General features: G+C 39.1%; 1 protein-coding gene across 1 annotated transcript in view; it reads right to left on the reverse strand.

Annotated features, from left to right (window-relative positions):
• LOC104379893 (nuclear pore membrane glycoprotein 210) overlaps window positions 1-19,339 on the reverse strand; it is a 64,256-nt gene that overhangs the window by 15,701 nt on the left and 29,216 nt on the right. The window contains 17 exon segments of the mRNA XM_086618819.1: window positions 211-369; window positions 571-702; window positions 1,569-1,649; window positions 3,016-3,195; window positions 3,789-3,851; window positions 4,178-4,313; window positions 5,218-5,345; window positions 6,051-6,179; window positions 8,926-8,993; window positions 8,996-9,026; window positions 9,161-9,265; window positions 11,556-11,662; window positions 11,965-12,157; window positions 13,324-13,497; window positions 14,752-14,973; window positions 15,690-15,835; window positions 17,120-17,318. Coding sequence (XP_086474945.1) covers window positions 211-369; window positions 571-702; window positions 1,569-1,649; window positions 3,016-3,195; window positions 3,789-3,851; window positions 4,178-4,313; window positions 5,218-5,345; window positions 6,051-6,179; window positions 8,926-8,993; window positions 8,996-9,026; window positions 9,161-9,265; window positions 11,556-11,662; window positions 11,965-12,157; window positions 13,324-13,497; window positions 14,752-14,973; window positions 15,690-15,835; window positions 17,120-17,318 — 2,253 coding nt within the window.

Consider the following 19,339-nt stretch of genomic DNA (forward strand, 5'->3'; position numbering starts at 1 on the left):
GAATCACAGCAGTGTGTGACTGGTCAGTGTAAACCTTATCAACACTTGGGGAACTTGGAGGTTTCCAAATAGCAGAACATTATACAAGCAAGAGTAAGGGCTCAAAGATAAACCAAACCCAGAACTACTCCTTTGCATTTCAAATTCCTGACTTCAAACTCAGCTCTGAAATAGATACTAAAACATGAACTGTGAGGAACATCATCATACCTGAATTTGGATTTCATCAGACAGCTCTCTTGCCATGTTGTAAAACTGATTGGCTGCAGGATCAAGGACCTTCACAACAACTTTCAGGCCTGTTCTTCCCTTTACTCTGCCATAAACATCCATTGCAAAGTTATATTTTGCAGGAAGCTGAAAAGAAGCCTTGGACAGGAGAAAATGATTAAAATTTTACTTGCGGAAAGAGCTGACATTGATACAGAGGAAAGACAACACCCAATGCTGACAACCACTCTTTGATTTTGAGTAAGCAGAGGAACAGTACTTTCTCAGTTGCCATTACCTGGCAGCTTCCTTTTCCCCAAGATACACAAACATGCGAGGTCACATACACACACAATTTACCTCACTGTGTCTTGTCTTGATATCCAGAGTATCCCTCTTTGTGACAGACCAGTGGAACGTTAACCCCGGGACGGCATTGCCAAATGAAAAAGGAGTCTGACTACTGGTGATGCCCATTACATAAACTGGCATCTAGAAAAAGAGAAACCAATGTTTAGGTAATTTTAGGATGCTAACCAAACCTGCACAGAGCAAACGTCATTAAACTTAAAATTCATTGATCAAGAGATCAATGATCTCTAAGGTCTTTTCCAACCTAGAAATCTATGAAATCTATGAGATGGTCTTTCTTGTGAAGAAAATGGTTTGTCTTCTGTGTATGTTGCAATGATGCATCATGTAGAAAACTCAAATAACCACCAACTTGTAAAAAGTAATACACTCATGTTTTCTACATCTTTGTCTAGATGATTTCCCTGATTAACTCTGCTCTGCACATCAACTATTCCCTTTCGACTCTCTGAATAAAGACAACATAACATATAAACACAAAACAGGGATTTTCAACTTCTTATTTTCAATCTTCAAAGCAATTCCTGCACCTGGGACCAATAAGCTAGAGTCACTAGCCAGTATGGAATGAGTAACTAATAGGGGGAAATATAGACTGTTAAAGAATAGACTTATTAGAAGGTAATTTGAACAGTATCTGTTGTTCTGGATATTGCAGACATCCTGCAGGTTTTTAACATGAAAAGGAAGAAAGTCTCCACTGCAAATAGAATGAAGATGAGAGAACCCTTCTCCATACTAAATGACGCCTCATTAGCAGGACCTGAATTTCTGAGAACCATTCTGGTGTACAAGGTAAACTTGTCCTGATTTCTGTTTGAACACGTTCAGCTCTGGAGTTGCTCCACTGACAGCACCGTGGTACCCCTCAGAGCAGGCAACCACTCTAAGAGCTGGAGTGGCATTATCAGGTGACCTAATCAGAATGGTCACAGCTTGCAGGTCAAAATTTTAAGGCAATAAAAGCTCATCAAGAATCAACTAACCTGTGTACCAGTTTTCATTCGTGTAATCGGTGCACGAATTCTAACAGCTGTCAGCTGTACTACTTCAACTTCCACTTTGTCCTAAAAAGCAAGAAGGGAAGACATTGTAAATAATCATGAAATGTGAACTACATTTCACTTTCAGGATCTATTTGCTATTTTGCCATTGCAAATCACATGGCAATAGTTCTTAAGAATGTGATTTATCACAGAAAAAACAGACTGACATAATTCAGTAGGACTGTAAAAAACTACAAAAGCATTAACTTTGTAAATTGATAGGCATTTGAAAATGCCACCCAACATTTTTTAAAAAAAGCTCTCCTCAAAATTACTGACAACATGAATGCTGGAGGTGAGAGGTGACAGACTGCAAGGGACTAGATCATAGGGGCCCCTAGGAGAAGAGGGATGAATAATCCCAGCAAGTAGAGGAAGACATTGAGATAATTAGAAGGAAATGAGAACGGTAAGCAGCAAAAGGGACAATACATAATAAATCATATACATGATACCCTGACGTCTCCTCTTCACATATCCTGACACTCCCGATAGATTTTATTCCTACTGTATACTGGGGAGGAAAGATCAGACCTGGACCTCACTGGGCAGTAGATTTAACTTTCAAGTTCATTCTGCCTCCTGCCGCAGCATCGGGGCAGACTGCTGCCCCTGCATTACAAAGCACAGAGATATATATATATAATTTTTTTTTAATTCCTTTGTCTTCTCTTGGCAGGTGGTGACATCTTTCGAGCAGCACAGCTTTGTGATGTCCAGTAGCTGTGCTGTCTTGCTCTCAAATGAAGAGCCTTAAGATTTGCCCCAAGTTCTACTGTTCTTAGGCTCATGCAAGTCCCAGGGACCTGTGCTCCCTTACAGTCCTGCTCAACAGCTCCCTTACGTTCAGCTAGTGGGAAATTATACAGACAGAGATTCTGATGGAGTACCAGGAATTCACTGCTTGAACTTTGTAGATGGATTCAGACCACAGCATGGAACGACAGCTTTCTATACAGTCTGCCTATAGCTTAAGAGACAACGTTGTTTCTTAGGCAACAGCTACCTTCTGACTTCTACTGACATAAGACACTGCTAAACTGTAAGGTGATGCAGGCAAGGACAACCTTCTGTTTTAGAAAGGCTTCTTTAGATGGGCTTTTCTAGATTTACCAATCAATTCTAAAGATAGCAGATTGTTCATAAAGTGTCCCTGGGTTATCAGTAGGACTCTGTTTTAAGGTACAGCAAGATTTAGCTATGTATCAGCACATGCACAAGTTCACAGGTCAGGGAGTAAGAAACACTGACTTTTCATCTCCTTAAGGAAACTAAGAATCAAGTGCACAAGATAATATTACTAATGCAAACAGACAATTCGTCCCTTTTGAGTCAAACCCATGAGTTAGAGCCTTTTTCAGCCCCAAACAGTGTGACAAAACACTACCTGAGAGACCACGACAAGCTTCCCGGTCTCCGCGTCAACAGCTTGCACCACTCCTGTTACCGTTCCATTCCCAACTGTCACTCCCCTCACAAGCCCGGTGCTGTTCACTGATGCAATCTTTTCATCACTGATGGAGAAAATGATGTTGGATTGAGGTTGAGGGCCTCCTTCTGAAGTGATCTGTAATTAACAGCACACAGAACAACTAAATTTAACCCATCACATACTTGTTCTGGTTAACGTTACAGGGTACACCCCTTCTGTGCTCAGCACCACAATGTCTTCCCTAAGAAAAGGCTGTCTGAACCTTCCCAGGGCATCTCAGGGCTTATTTCTCCTGCACACTGGCCCTTGCACGACGTCAAACTGGGAAATATGTGCTTCATAGAATGTAGGAGGCTGATGCTACATCCAGCCCAGAAAGTTTCAGAAAAACATACCTCACTTTCTTTTCACCACACACAGTATAGCTCTGCTCTGTGTTTCAGTTTGTAGAACTAGTCCACTATGCTTAATTTCAGGGAGGCGACATTATTAAAGCTGTACTAGTATTTAACACTGGAAAAGCTGACACTCCCTTGGCACAAATAAATACAAAACCTTTGAAAATGGAAGGTGGCTCAGGAATGAACTATTCTTGTTAGGAGGAGCATTCAGTGTGAATGCAGCTAAATTGCCAAGTTGAACATCTATGCCTGAAAAATATATTATATTTATATTTATTTTAAAATAAAAATTGCAAAAGAAAGAAAATATGTAAGAAAATGCCTTACCTGAATCATAGCCCCAATAATTAGGGTCACTTTCCTTGGGAGTAGTCTAAATGGGGGAAAGACCTAAAAACAGAAATATGAACACTTGTATTCACGCTATTTCAATCAGATAAATTACGTCACAAAACAGCACACACAAGTGTAAAACTGGGTCTTCACTTGCTTAATTACAGTAAATTGAGCATGCAGAAACTTAAGTCATCGCTTGCAGTAGAAAAGCACTATGAGATCAGAAACAGACTAGCATTTGGATAACTTCTGGACAGAATGATCTGTTTACTTTTCCTGGCAAATTAATTACTACACTATAAATTAACTGTAACCTACTGTTCCTATTCTATCATAACATAGATTTTCTTTATGCATATACTCTATGTGAAACTATTTACTTCAATCTGCTGTGGAGCAGAGTTGATTCTTTGTCCTCTTCTGTCAGCAACAGTTGCCATAAGACTAGTCTGACCAATGGCCATCCCATGCACTAGAAAAGCAGCAGTATGGTCATCAAGAGCTTCACTGAGTGGGCTGTAGCAAAGAAACACATTAAAATAGAGAAGTTCACTCAATGAATTACATGAATAACAAATGCAAAAGACTTATTTAGTGCATAGCAGTTTTATCATAAGGATGATAAAGACTATGTCTTAAGCAAAATTAAGGTAATCATCACATTTCTACACGTAACATCATGAAATGGCTCTTTGGAGCCTGTGTTTTATCTCGACATGAAATACCTGAAATGAAAATGAAACAGGAGTGTTAGCTGGTACAGACCAAAACTTTGCCAGGGAGCCCACTGACAATTTGACCAGTATGGACAACAGTGGCAAAAGCCCTAATGACATACCTTGACACTATTTAATGGAGTGGGACAGATACAGCCAAGCAGTACTGCACGGTGTATGCAAATACACACACGTGCTTTCCCATACAGAGCAGAACGATTTTTACTAATTACCTCAACATCAATAGTCAAAAAAACTTTTTTCTGTGATTTTAATCACTGTGTTTAGAGCTTGGAAAATAAGAAGCTTCGAGGCAATAGGATGATTTAATCTACCTGTTTCTAAGAGGTTAAGTAAGAGACAGAATGAGTTTGATAACACCAGACATGTCTTCAGAGTTCTTCACCTGACATTATTTGCCAAGTCACTGTTTCCACGATGCATAAGGCTTCATGAAATATTACAGCACATGAATATAGTCTCGTTCATCAGTCAACAAGATTTAGACTGTTAGCTTAGGCCATTTTCTTGACAAATAACCATTTTTTTACCATTTAATAGGTAATAAAAACTTTACAAAAATAAAACATATAAAAACTTAGTCATTGTATACTACCATGCCTCCAAGCTAACACCTTTACTCATTTTTTTCTTATTCTGACTATATTTTGCAGATTAACAAAAAAAAAAATCCATTAACTTACACAAGTGAAACAATCTGAGATGCTGCCCTTAGTTTTAGATCCATGACAGCAAAGTATTTCACCAGAAAAGGTTTCTTGGAGTCATCCAGAACTCTGACATAAGCTTTAACTGTTTTTCCAATCTCCACCTGAAACGCAGTCACATCCAGTCATTTTTCAATTAAACTATTCTTATTTATCAGCATAAACGTTTTCATTTTATTTTGTATTACGCTTTTAGCAGGGTACTAGAGATAAAGCCCCAAGGTTAGATTAGCACTGATTTTAAAGAATAATCCCTGCCAGCTACGGTTAGCATCAAATTAAATAAATGAATTCAGGTCTTTCAGCTGGCAAAGGCATAATTAAAACATCCAGAAACATCAACACTTATTTTGTATAAGACGCACCCAAGCTGGCAAGTAAAATGAGTTGGGACTTTTTTTTGTTTGTTTGTTTTTAAAACATGACATATGGAAAATGACCTTGAGGCAAAGTCTCCTAAAAGAATTGCTCTCAGGCACTTTAAACAACAGGAAATGTAAATTAGTGTGTTTGTGTAAATTATGAATTAACATTGCTGTGTAAATGTAAAGTTGAGATTGCTGCCACACAGAACATGAAGTAAGAGATGCCTGAGATTCTGAAAGACTTATAACCTGAAAAGATACATTTGGGAGGGAGAAAGAGAAACACAGGGAGATCAAACTGTTTCTCTAAGGTCACACAGCTGCAGAGGGCCCCAGCTACTACATCGTATCGTCTTGTACACGTCTCGCCCTTATGTGCACGATCAGCACAAGGGATCAGGACAACGTGGATCAGCTACTAACACTGGTTTCAAAGCCACTAACCTTGTCAACAACTCGGACGTACACTTCCTGTATATTAGATACATAAATTTCAGCTTTAGCCGGTGCAGGGAAAGCCAAACACAAGTCGTGAATCATTACAGTCACGGATCCTGGAAGCAGAGGATGCACCTGCAATGCCAAAGGAAAACTCTATTATAGCACTTCCTTGTTTTCATTTTTCTGTCATCCATAAGACAAAATTTACATCACTTTCAGGACAGATGCATCTGGATCTGGAAGTCCCCAAGCCTTAGACACAGATAATTCTTCCACCAAAGTAAAAGTAAAGCTGTAAAATATATGTAAAAAGTATCACACTACTGAGCTAGTGCAAATGGCCTCTGGGCGGCAACGGAATGAACATATCTTAATCTAGAAGCAGTCTGGCATCCTGTTATTCTCCTTCTGCCATCAGAAGGACAAAAAAACCCTCAGCAAACCATTCAGAGCAATGAAACTTTTCTTAGTGGAGTGAAAAAATGATAAGGAAAAAAAAATCAAAGACAGAGTCTATGCTTATAAAGCATTGGTATTGCTTCCTAAAAGATTCAAACTTTACTGTTACTGCTTTTCACCTGAATGAATAGTCGAAACCTGGTGGTAGATCTTCCCAAGTAAGAGGAAGACTGACAAATCAGGCATTTCTTTGACACAACTACTATTGTTATTTTATTAATTTTTTATACAAAGAATGCACGTTATACTTCTCAGAAGACAGTGAGAATCAAACAATGAAGAAACAACTCTGCTCACAAACACAAGCCCTCAGAACTAGGCACCAGTCCCGGAGCTGTCTACACACACTTTCTCAAGGCCACGCATCCACACCTTGCTCACACCATCTTTGCAGTTCTCTGGCAATTTGCCTGACCTTGCCACACACCTCGAGGACTATCCCAACTATTCACCTGCACAGGTACAGTGCAGATGTTTGGTGTCCCATTCTATGCACTCATCTGGCTGATGAACTCTGAAACAAGGGGGGATGGACAGCCAGGCCCCCCAGTTCGAAGAATTTAATATAATTCTACACAAAGTTTTGATAAGTGTCAGCTTTCAGAGAGCAGTAGTTCCCAAAGAGGGTGGCTCATACAGCTGCTAACACGCAGCCATGGAAAGCAGAGAAGGGGACGTGGCCAGGAAAAAGCTGCCAGCACAACCACGGGGAGGAAGATGTAACAGACCTCAGTTTGTGCTGGGAGAGCAGAGAAAAGAAGCTACCAGAGTGGGGGACCAAAAGGGAAAGCAGGGCTACTACACCTTACAACAACTGCTCCTGTCCCAGCTACCTCTTCTGGTCTCATCTCCTATTAGGTGTCCAGTGGCTCCCTAGCACACAGCATATTTCACTGGAGCCCACTATTCATTCTTCCCCCCTGCTACCATCCATGTCCAGAAAAACTGCTGGGTCAAAACGAGACTAAAAGATATAGAATTCATCTTTGGCAGCCCCAGTAAAGAGCCTAAGAATCGCTGCTCTAGGCGACTTGAATTTAGTTGCTCAGAATAGTTTACTGCCAAACCATCCTGTATCAAAACCTGGCTGCACTGTTACCTGCCATGGCACCAGCCTGGCAAATCAGACTGAAACTTGCTAATTTTCCACACAGACCATTCTGCTGGCTTCCGCAGAAAGAAAAATCCATAGGCAATACTGGGATTTAACTCACAAATAGCATGCGGGACTAGAAACGTTTACAGTGTGGGGGCTTGTGGTTTTTTTTCGATAATGCTTTTTTACATGTGTTAAAAGTGGTGTTTTCTCTCCTTAAATCTAATGGCTACTTATAATAAATGTATTTTTGCACTTCGCAAAGCCTATCTTGCTGGCACAGTTCCTCTACTTCAGTTCACTGCTCTGTTCTGAAATTTTCTTGCAGACATCAGTTAAAGCACTGATAAACCCATGAGGGAGATCTGACTGAAACACTGGTAAGAGTTGAAACAGTGTACAATGTAAGTGTAAGTGTACAGTGTAAGCTCATCTCTTCTATTTTTTCCCCACCTCTGTCTTGCTGATTCAGTTGGAAAAATATTCCCACCTTACGCATTGGAGTTAGAGACAATCAAAATATTTTACCAATGCTTTTCATATTCTCAAAAATTAAAAAAAATAATCCACCTTTATCATTATTTCACAGTTTTATCAGTGTTATTTATTGCAAATATAAATTTTTAAAACAATTTGTGTCACTTCCAATTCTTGTCTAATGAAAGCTACAATGCCAATACATAGTTTTATTGCCATTCACTGTAGAATGCATCTCATATCCTGGGCCTGGATGAAGTCAAGCATAACTGTAGTTTAGTTGCATCTTCTAGTGAAAAAGTGCATTAAAAACTTCATATGGAGATCAGAAATCGAGTCTTTAATAGATATTTAGTCACAAAAATCAGGATGAAATACTGTGATAGCAGGATATCCTGAAATAGCACTGGAAGAATAATTTGAAGGCTTCAGAAGTACTGGCCTATAACAAATATTCCAATATTACTCTAGAAACCAATTAATCTGTTGTATAACACTTCTGAATAATTCTGTCATATTACTTTTCATCTTGTGGCTTTGAAATCAGGAACATTGTACTGCAAAATTGTAACAGGTAAAGAACAACTTGGTACTAGCTTTTATCTTGTGCAGAGCACACATATGCACCACAAACGTAGTGAAAAAATTTCCTACACCTGAAACTACACCTGAAGTCACTAGTGCAAAGATCCCCTGCCTGAAGCTCGACAGTGACAGGCAAACACATCCAAGATTCAGCTATTGCCTCTCTATCCACATGCACAGGGAAACGACTAATAGTGATGAAACCGCAGAACGATATTTGGACTGCTAAAAAGACATAAAATAACAAAATACTTTACTCACCAAAGCAATACCTTGAGTTTCCTCATGAGTCACTCTTACAACATTTGCAACACTGGTGTTAATGAAAAATATCCAGAACCTTCTTTGATGAAAAGTTCTGCCTGCAAAACCAGAAAAGCACCCCAAATCAGATTGTATCTTTCTAGTACACTGCTAAAACTGCTATCTTATACGTATCATATAATTGTCAATGTTTTTCTTCCTGCAGCTAGAAAGTAGCAGAGTAACTCCTTACCTGTATGTCAGGATGATTGTAAATGGAGACATCGGTAGGGTTCACTTTAACATCTTCCACTAGTATCAGTTCAATAGTGGCAGACACTGGTAGAAGAGTTTCATACTGAAAGAAACAATTCTGGCTGTTAGAGCAAACACTGAGTCAGAAAGCAGTGCAAGTCTCTTGTGTATCTGGGAAGGATGCTTAAAGCAGATGAACAAAGAGCCAGAGCTGGAGAAGTCTAGCTTAAGAGAATGCCCACAAGATCTAGTAACCGGCTGAGCTGCTAGCTCTTTTCTACAGGTAAGATCATACATGGGACATGCTGTTGTGCTCTGCATCTCTGACCAAGGAAAAGAACAAAGACCAACGCATGAAAGATGCAGCAGGATCAGTTAGCCAAGTCTGACATACGCAGATAGGATATTAACTCAGAGACATAAGTGCATACAAAATGATAAAGCATAGAGACAGAATGTTTCCTTCTACTTAAAGCTCATCTTTTTAGGATTTTTCCTAGCAGATCACCAAAAGAAATTCTTCTGTAAATGTAAGTACCTAAACAGCGGACCAGCTGCAAGTTTAATCATTCACTCATAACAACATTAGCTTAGAAAGGGAAAATGGTTTTTAGAGGAAGTTAGTGTCATGTACTCATTTCACCCAATTAGTAGAATTATTTCCTTGATGTAGAAAGGATGTCATCTTTCCCTAATGACATAATAGGACACTCAAGCATAGAACAATAATCAAGACATCTTAATATACCATCTATTAGATTTTTATTTGTATTTTTTCTGTAAGAAAGAAGTATTTGTATGGACAAGTTGGAAAGCAGAACATTGCAGTCCATTTTTAATGTGTTTGAAAAAAAGCAGACAAATGATCTCATTTAAAGAAACAACACATGACCCAGTGTAACTGCAGTAGAAGTGGTATCTACAGCTACTCAACTATCAAAAAGATTCCTCCCAAACTTTAACACAGAGACTAGAACTTCAGAGAAATCTGGTGCCATTTTACATGTTTGTATCCCACATGGATATACAAAAATCTTCTCTGAATTCAAGGCAAAGTTTAGAGAATTCACTTTTCTAACTATCTCAAAATGTAAGAAAGAATGTTGAAGATTGGTTTAATAAAGTTGAGCACAGCGAATTGCAAAACGATTGTGGAACACCAAGTGTTCTTACTACAACTCAATTTTCTCGAGAGAAAAAGACACAGAACCAAATATCTTAGGTGGCAAAGTAACCGTGTCTCTAATCTTAGTCTACTTGACTAAGTTATAGTCAAATTCTTCAGTGGAAATGCACCTACACCATGCTGCCCAACAAGAGCAGACTGGAAACTTCACTGAAAAGACAAGAATGAACCGGCAATACAGATCATCCTCCAAACAAATTGACCATCCAGACGCCAAACGCTGCACATACTGACAGAAATCTCGGCCATCTGATATTTCACATCACCAGTGCCCATCTGTTACCTGCTTTGAACTGAAAAAACAGCAACCTCTAGCTCCACATTTCACTCTTTGTCTCAACTTTATTTTCCTGGTACATGATTCAGAACCACATATAGTCAAAAATCACTTAAATCTTGCTTAACAAAATTAAATGGAATTTCAATTTAGAGAAGCAGGATATTTTAAGATTAACTACTGTGCACGTCAGGTTGTTCTATAGGCTGAAACCTGCCTTTACATTTAGTTTGAAAAAAAGTGACACAAACACAAAATTGCCATCTGTTTACACCTGCCTTCTTTGTTCATCATCTCTACTTTTCGCTGTTGTTCCTCCCTATGCTGAGCATCTACAATCTGAAGTATTTCAGGGAGTGGCTAATGACTTGTAAAATTAGAGCCTAGGCTTATGGCTGGCACTGTACGCATGAGTAGCCTCCCTTCTGTAAGATCAATGTGAGACCAAAGGCAAAAAAAAAGAGTCTCAGTCAGAGCCCAGATTTTACATATGGTCCATATGAGGCCGTCAGCCAGCTTTCGCTTTGCTCGTGCAGAACCTTTCTACCCAGTTTTGCAGTGGAAATAATAATTGGCTTTCCCCAGTGACAGCTGCACTAAGCACATGGTTGCTTCAGTGAAGGACAAGCAGAGATTCACCAATTCATTAAAATAATCTAAATCGAAACAAAAGCAACTGAAAATTCTTTGTAACTCCCTTGCCCAGGTAGTTAAAAAAAAAAGGAACTGGAAACATTTGATATGGATAGCAGCACGTAGTGCAGAGGAAAGCAGAAAAAAAAACATCGTGGTATGAATCTGTCTTCGGAATTAGCTATGGAGCTGCCTTATTTTCACATGACTGTGCACTGAGGAATTAAATAGACATGGAACACTGAACATTAAGTATCATAGGAAAATGGCAACAAAAAACCCCAGTGTTCTGCGTACCGGTATTTTCACTTTAGCTGCCTTCAGATGGGACTGATGGTATCCTGTTGCAGTTGCAGAGATGGCAGTTGTTCCAGACTCATGATGAACCAGAACAGTTTGTAAGCCTAGAATCAAAAAGTCAAGTAAATCTAACTATGGGGAAGGAAAAGATGAAACGTACGCTGCTAATCTCGTCCATTATCATTCTAAACAGGCAAGGATTTTCTCTCTCAAGACAGATTCTACAGATCAGATATGGTTTATTTTCTTTTTTTTTAAATAGTGCACCCCTAAAATGCATGTTGAGGCTAAGATGAAATATGACTGCAGATCGCAGTACTTTCTTTGATCAAGCTCAGACATTACCAAATAGATTTAATCCTGGCCTTCTTCAAATAACGAAACGCTCATTTAAACTAATTTGTACCGTGCATTTTCTTTTGACCGCTTCCATCTTCTTTCAGAGTCAGCTCCATTGGCATATCAGGCTCAATATTAGCTAAGGACGTTTTTGTTGATTCCCAGATAACACTAAGAGAACTGAAGTTATCAAATTTACTGCCCTGTTGGTCATACGCAGCCAAATCCAATATTGGATTGCGATAATTTGAAACAGGAACCTGAAAAAGAATGAATACTTTGAGCTGAACAGATGGAAGAGAGTTTTTTAATCATTGAAAGAAAAAACCGTATGCTGAGTTCCACGAGATTTATTATAACACTCATTACATGAGTAATGTTCATTAAAATGAGTCATCAAGGCAAAGTTATTAAGCTGAACTTCAACTGCAAGGGTCTTTTTGAGGGGGTGGGAGGGTGGGGGGTTTTTTAGACAGTGAATTACCGTAAAACAAAAATCAAACTGCAGTTCAAATACATTATCTTTTGAATACTGCTATTTGTCAGAAGACATAGGTCAAAATTCATCTTGTGAAATGCACTAGTGATAGCAGTGTACTGATGTAGTGTAACTGACACATACTGGAGCTAGAAAAATAGGTGAACTTTTAAGTGACTTATAAAATACAAAAATCTTCTCACCTTGTTATTACATAGAAGTTACTTAAAATGAATCCACTACTCAATACACATTGCAGTTTTATGAAAGCAGGATGACTTTTATATTTGCCTGGTAATATTAACACCACAAAACACACAGTTTACTCAGCAGACAACATGTGATGCCACTCAGCAGGACATAGAAGAAAGAGTTCTTTATGCTTGATAACCCACACATGTGCATTGTCCATTTACTGTGACTCAGAACGACAGCTGAATACATCTGCTGTCACTGAACAACGCTCACTGTATATGCCTGCGCAGGAATCTTCGCATCAGCGGAGTTTGTGCCTTTACTAACAAGACACATACAAACGTGCGCTCATGTAATAATGCATGCATGGTGAAATATGTCTCTATATACTCAGTGGAATGGTTAGATTAGAATGAATTGGTATAGGGGAGAAGCATTTTCTTTAGAAACAGAAAAGTTTCTCTCAAGGCAAGTCACAAAGGCTTCCTCACAGTGATGCTTTTGTGAGCAGCCACAATCCAAACTCCTATTTTCTGGCAGGTTCCTTGATAAACCTGTTCAACTGATCACTGTAGGAAACTCATGTTCCTTCCGCTCTCTACAGAAGCAGACAATGACATCAGTGCAGCCCACAACACCAGTTACTGCTACTCTTGCAGCGAGTCAGATGCTTTATTTCATATGTCTAAGGCCAAACACTGATTTTTTTAAGTTATAAGAACACATTGTTTTCCTGTCACTCCTCAGGCTTACCACTTGCTTGTTTTGTTGCAGCAAAGGGCAGGAGAGATCAAACTGAGGATTTCCATAAACAGGAGTCAAAGTGAGTCGTGAAGGGACAGCACAGATGAACTTCACAACAGCAGGCTCAACCGCTGGAAAAGGGTTGGTGATTGTGGGGTTGTTGCCAACTGATAAGGCAAGAATCTGTAAAATTATGAAAACAGGCAAGTGAGGTGAGAGAAAAGGACTACTGAGTTCAGGCACATTCTATTTCATACATCTCAGTTACACTCTGATGTCAGAGTGAATAAGCAAAAATAGGATTCCTGGGGATTTACAGCACCATTAAGACACAGGAAGATGTAAAAGGATGTGCACATTTCAGGAACAGTTCTATACCATTACCAAGTAACTATTCCTGAGAACTTTTCCTAGGTATTGACACTTATTACTATCAAAATTGAATTAAGCAACAAATCTTTTGTAACATAGAAAACTAACAGGCAGGTGTTTTTCTTGCAGATTGAGAAAAGAACAGTATTTGCAGTCGCTTCAGTGTGTTTAGAAACGTCTTATGTTTCATTTTACATTCCTTTTTCAGCCCTCAACAGAACGAGGTGGATGTAAACACAGAGGAGGCTGTCCCAGCAGGCTGAGGTAGCTTTGGTTACCTGCCTTAGCCACCCATGCAGATGTAGTCTGTTCAGAACAACAGTGAGGACAGACAGCCAGTGCATGCACAGTCACAGTCGACAACAAAAAAATGTTTGTTCCTTTCTGGATTTGCACTTACAGAAATACACTTTGTAGAGTGTCTGCTGAGGAAACGAGTTAAACAAGTTGGCAGCCACACCAAAATGCTTAGGTCTTGCAGAATTACAGGAGGAAAACATTAAATCAAAGCTAAATGCTTTATAAACTGGCCAGCATGAGCAAAGCAGGATAAATCACTCCTGCATGTTGGACGCAAGACCAGGTGGAAAATGACTACAGCCACCACCACAAAAACTGCATAAATATCAGAGCAGTAAATTCATATGGCTGCTGTTTGTCTGACTAAACAGAATTACACTGGAAGGTAACTTGCTTAAGAGGAGCAGGTCAGACAGAAGAGTCAGTAACCTTCTGCTGTGATCCTATTTACGCAAACTGAAGCTGCACTTATGAGGATCTGTTTAACTCATTCTACAACATAAGGTTTCCGTGACTTGGCTTCATACCACAATAAACCCATCATAAACCACTTTATAATGTAACGTTACAAAACACTCACTCTAAAATCTCTGCCAGCACTACAATGCATAAACAATGTACTTGCTCAAGTTCTTCACTGGCTTCTCATAAAACCTACTTGTTATATAAAAGGTATACGGTATTGTAAATCTGTCTGAAGCCTGTTCTCAACTGCCTTTGCTCAGTGTTTGACGGAGGGCGACACAAATACCTTCTGGCACTTACTTGCTCTCCCAGGCTTTTGCAAGACACTCTAACCCAATGCTGGATGTTATTTCGAGAGGTAGGAGAGGCAAATAAAGACAGACCAATGCTTTCTGCATTCTCAGCAGTGATGTTCCTGAAGAACTTCGAAGGTTCTTGTACCCATGGTCTAGGTCCTCCTTCAAATAATATATCTTTCGAGGAACCCAAAGTCACTAAAGCAACAGATGGAGGATCAATAGTCTGTAATAAATGAATTACAAATTAATGATTCTATTTACACACAGTTCATTTGTACTTTGCAAAAGAAACTTCCTTCTTAATGGAAGAGCTCTCTTTGTCACTTTGATTAGGCTATGGTTTTCTCCACAGGTATGGTTATTTAAGAACAGAGTTGTACCAAAACCAAATAGCATCACCTGCAAGAATTCTGTCTCATCTGATTATATTCAATGGAACCCGCGGATCCAAAGAAAAGTTTTAACTGCATTCTAATTATGTCTCGTGAAGAGTTACAGCAAGATAAAGACCCTGACATTACATTTATTTTTTAAATAGGTATCTGACAGAAAAATATTTCATCCTATTACTGTACTGCGTATTCCTTCAGATGACAGCAACTATGACTCTCTTGCTGAGTCTGAAAAATGGGCAAAGATATCAAATTCACTTTCCACTTCAGAAGTTGCACGATCTGTTAGTTTGCTATCGCACTGCTCGCTCTATAGGTGGCTTGCAGTGTCCTGGTAGCCAAACTCTACTATATACATGTTCCACAAAGAGTAAAAACATAATTCCCCAAAACAGCCCATTAAATCTTTCCTGTGAATCAACCACCCACCTATTTGTTGTTTTGTTATTTTGTTTAAACGTACTCATTCATTATTTCAACTTGCTATTTGTAATTTAAAGGCATTTTAAGCAATGGATGGCTTTAGGAACAGCAAAACCAGACTTACTTTTAGTGGTAGATAAGCAGCAATGGTTATTCTAGCACTGAGGTGGACATGACCATGGGTGTAACTAACAACAAGTGTTGTGTATCCTTGAGTTTCAGCTTTCACTCTGACTCCACTACAAAAATCAGCAGTTGGCTTAAGCCTTCCTGTCAGATAAATTAAAAATATATAAAGACATACTTAGAGAAAAATGCCCAGGCATTTTAATGCAAATTCAACATGGCTTTTCTTGACAAAAGCATTTCCACTAGAAGTAAGTAGAGATGTGATCTCCAACCAAACGGGTAAAAATGTTCACTACTGTTCTTCCTCTCAAACCCAACACTCACCAAAGTATCCATGTCTCACAAACATCTTTATTTTCACACTGTCCTAACCAGGACATGAGTCTTTACTCTGGCACAAATTGATACAATTTCTATCACTTACTGAACATTGTCATCTGGCTTGTAATTAAGCGCAAGTCAGTCACATGGCCGAGACAAGCCTTCCTGCACAGAACAACTTGAAGTGTAGGCAATGCCTCATTTCTCTAGCTGAAGGTAAGGCATTTTCATGAAATTTCTCTGCTTACTCAGAGGACATTTTGGGGTTTGGGAGAGGTCTACTTTTCGGTTTTGGTTGTTTGTTTTTTTTTGAAACAAACAGTGCAACAGCATACTACACAGTGACATTTAAAATAGCTGCCTCTCAAGCAAACACATGGTACAACACAGACTGGTTTTACTGGCTCAGGAGAGAGCTTCCATACAAGAGACATGAGGAAAAAATCAAATGGTTCATCTGAATAACATATTGAACTCAGCAGACATAAGAACAAACAGGTTACTCAGTGTCCACTCGCTCAATGGCAATATTTGAAAATAACATGCACGCTCCATACTCTTAATAAATCTGACAAGAGGCATTTCTTAAAACAATGAGCTTAACAATGACAGAGTTTTGGCAATATTTAAGCAGCCAATTGTCATAATTCCTTGTAAGCAAACAACAAAGTGTCCTTATACAATTGAAAGTACTGCTGGAAAATGCAGGGGAAGCAGTTATTTATCTTACTGTCCTTGTAAGTCTTCCAATGCTACCTCAAAACACAATATATGTAGACCCCTCCATGACAAAATCCATCAGCTTCATTACAGAAGTATCTTAAAAATACTAAATCAGTAGAAAGACACACAGGAAACTACACATTATCCAATAAAATAGTTGCGAAAATGCTTTCAAAGTCCCGTAAAACATCAAAAACATCAAGAAGTTCTGCATAAAAAAGGACACACATTCTCAAACTAAAACTACTCTGATCCTCACCTCTGAAGCTAAGCACCTCTCTGGGAATACTGTACACGGCAATTGAAACAGTGCTTTAAAGGAGACTTACGTCTTAGTAACATCTTAATTTAAATTTCAAAACAGGGTGGGGATCAAATCACCTTGAAGAGGCCTGAACACACCACGGTTTTCTACTTCCACAACTAAATCAAAGTGCGAGCAGTCACTCAGTGGGACTGTCTCGCCTGTTTCAACATTTGTCAGGCCATTAATCCTCAGGGGCAGCTCCAATATTTGGCCAACACGTGCTTCAACTTGACATGGCATGAACTCCATCCCACTGGGTTCAGTTACATACACCTGAAGGAGGAAAGAAATACAGGACAGAGATGGATGAACACAACTCCTCTAAAAGGTACCAGAAAAAAAAACAAACAGCAGACTTCAGTACACGCTCTTTATTTTAATTAGCCCTCTCATATACTTCTCCCAACTGCTGACTTCCCCCTGATGGCTGGAAACAATCCTTCTCAGATTCAACACTGCTTTTGTGTTTTGTTGCAGAAAGGTATCAGAAAGGGCCAGGAAAAGCTTGCTACTATTTTAGTGCTCTTTTCCTAGAACAGTCCAAGTTCACATCAGCTTGGTGATCCTTTTATTGCTACTCCTATAATTTTCTCTTCTGCTTTGTTCATTTTCAAGTAAGGACTAAGTTGTGCGCAATCTCCAGAAGGTAGTACCACCAACTGGGACAGATTTAGTATCCAGCCTTGACTTTCACAAATATTTGACATAGACCTGCTGTAGTTAGCATGGCTTCCCAGCCTCCATCGCTCAGAAAATAAGGGAACTAATGGCCCAGACATTTCTCCTATGGCTTTTTTTCTTTCTTGCATTTCTGTTGGAAAAACACTTTTAAAGGTGTCCAGGGCTCAACACTTCCCCACAGTAATACGTCAGAAATCTAAAATAAGTGAACAAATATCTACTGTCTAATCTAACAACCTTCTGTTTCAGCAAGTAATCTTTATGTGAGAGACACTTTTGAAATCAAAAAGATTACACTCAAAAATAAGACTGGCTAAAACAGATCTTCCATGCTATCATAGCTGGTACGTTGATTAACAAGCCTTAATTGTATTGTTTGTTATTCTCATTTGCTACTTTTTCCATTCATGTTAAAGAATTCACCACAGACCGACTGTGTGTTTCGTGACAATGACTATGATCAAAGCTTTCCATTTGCAATGTCTTAACCTGCTAACCATCTGCAAACAGCTTCAGGATAGAATATTGAACCATATGGGACAGAGTTAAAACACTGTAATCCTTGTGCAACACAGTTAACTATTCCTAAAACTTGCTCACGAGGTCAGTGAATAGAACTCTTTGGAGTTATTCTATGAAGAATGCAATTCCAAAGCAACAAAGGCATTCAAAAATAACCTATTCAGATTGTGCAGTACACTGCTCTGAAAGCTCACATCGAGAGAAGTATTTTTTCTGTCTTCAGGCTCTGACTTATGTTTGAGGATACGAAGTTTTAACTGAAAATCTTCATCCCTGTATCTCCTGCTGGAAAATATCACATTGCTAAAAAGCAGCATCCTGGGTTGTTCAGAGAACAATTTCAGATCAAGTCTATAAACTAAAATCTGCACAAATTTTAATTTGTGTCATTATTTTAAGCATTTAAGTTGTTATTTTTAGCATGAAGTTTAGTACCTCTCTCAAATCCATTTAGTAGAAATGACATAAATAATCTGAGCATAACACCCAGGCTAATTTGCCCCTCAAAAACCCCAGCATTATTAGATGCAGCTGTTCCAAGTAAAACTTGGGTAGAGAGATGCTTCCCAAAACACACATACTGAAAAAAAAAAAAAAAAAACGGAGAGATATCTGCTTACATGGCTCTTTCTTCGTTATGGGAGAGACTTGGCAGTCTTGACCAAACACATTTTTTTAACACTTTTGTCAAAAGGGACTTCAGTGCAACAGAAGTGCAGTACAACAATTACAGCAGTGCTGCACATGGGAATACTTAAAAATTATGAGGTATTTTGTATAGCTAATGTATGTATATTTGATGCAATCAGCTTGCTCCCCACCAGCTGCTAAATTACAGGCATGTATCGTGGAAGGAAGGTGTGCTGCCCCAGGGCTTGCAAGACATGCTTCCTAAATCAGCTTCCATGCTCCCTCAGAAACAAAGACCATCACCTTCATAAAGCCTTCGCCAGATGGAGGTTGTTTGCCAGCCTCAGTAGTACCCGCTTGGCATAAACAAACCTATTTCATTTACGACCATGCAGTCAGTCAAAGAGCCTCCGGATCCCAGAGTAGTCACACGTGCTCAGTACACTATCTCGTAGTTTTTC

This window comes from Tauraco erythrolophus, chromosome 12 (genome assembly GCF_009769465.1).
Source record: "Tauraco erythrolophus isolate bTauEry1 chromosome 12, bTauEry1.pri, whole genome shotgun sequence".
NCBI lineage: Eukaryota > Metazoa > Chordata > Aves > Musophagiformes > Musophagidae > Tauraco > Tauraco erythrolophus.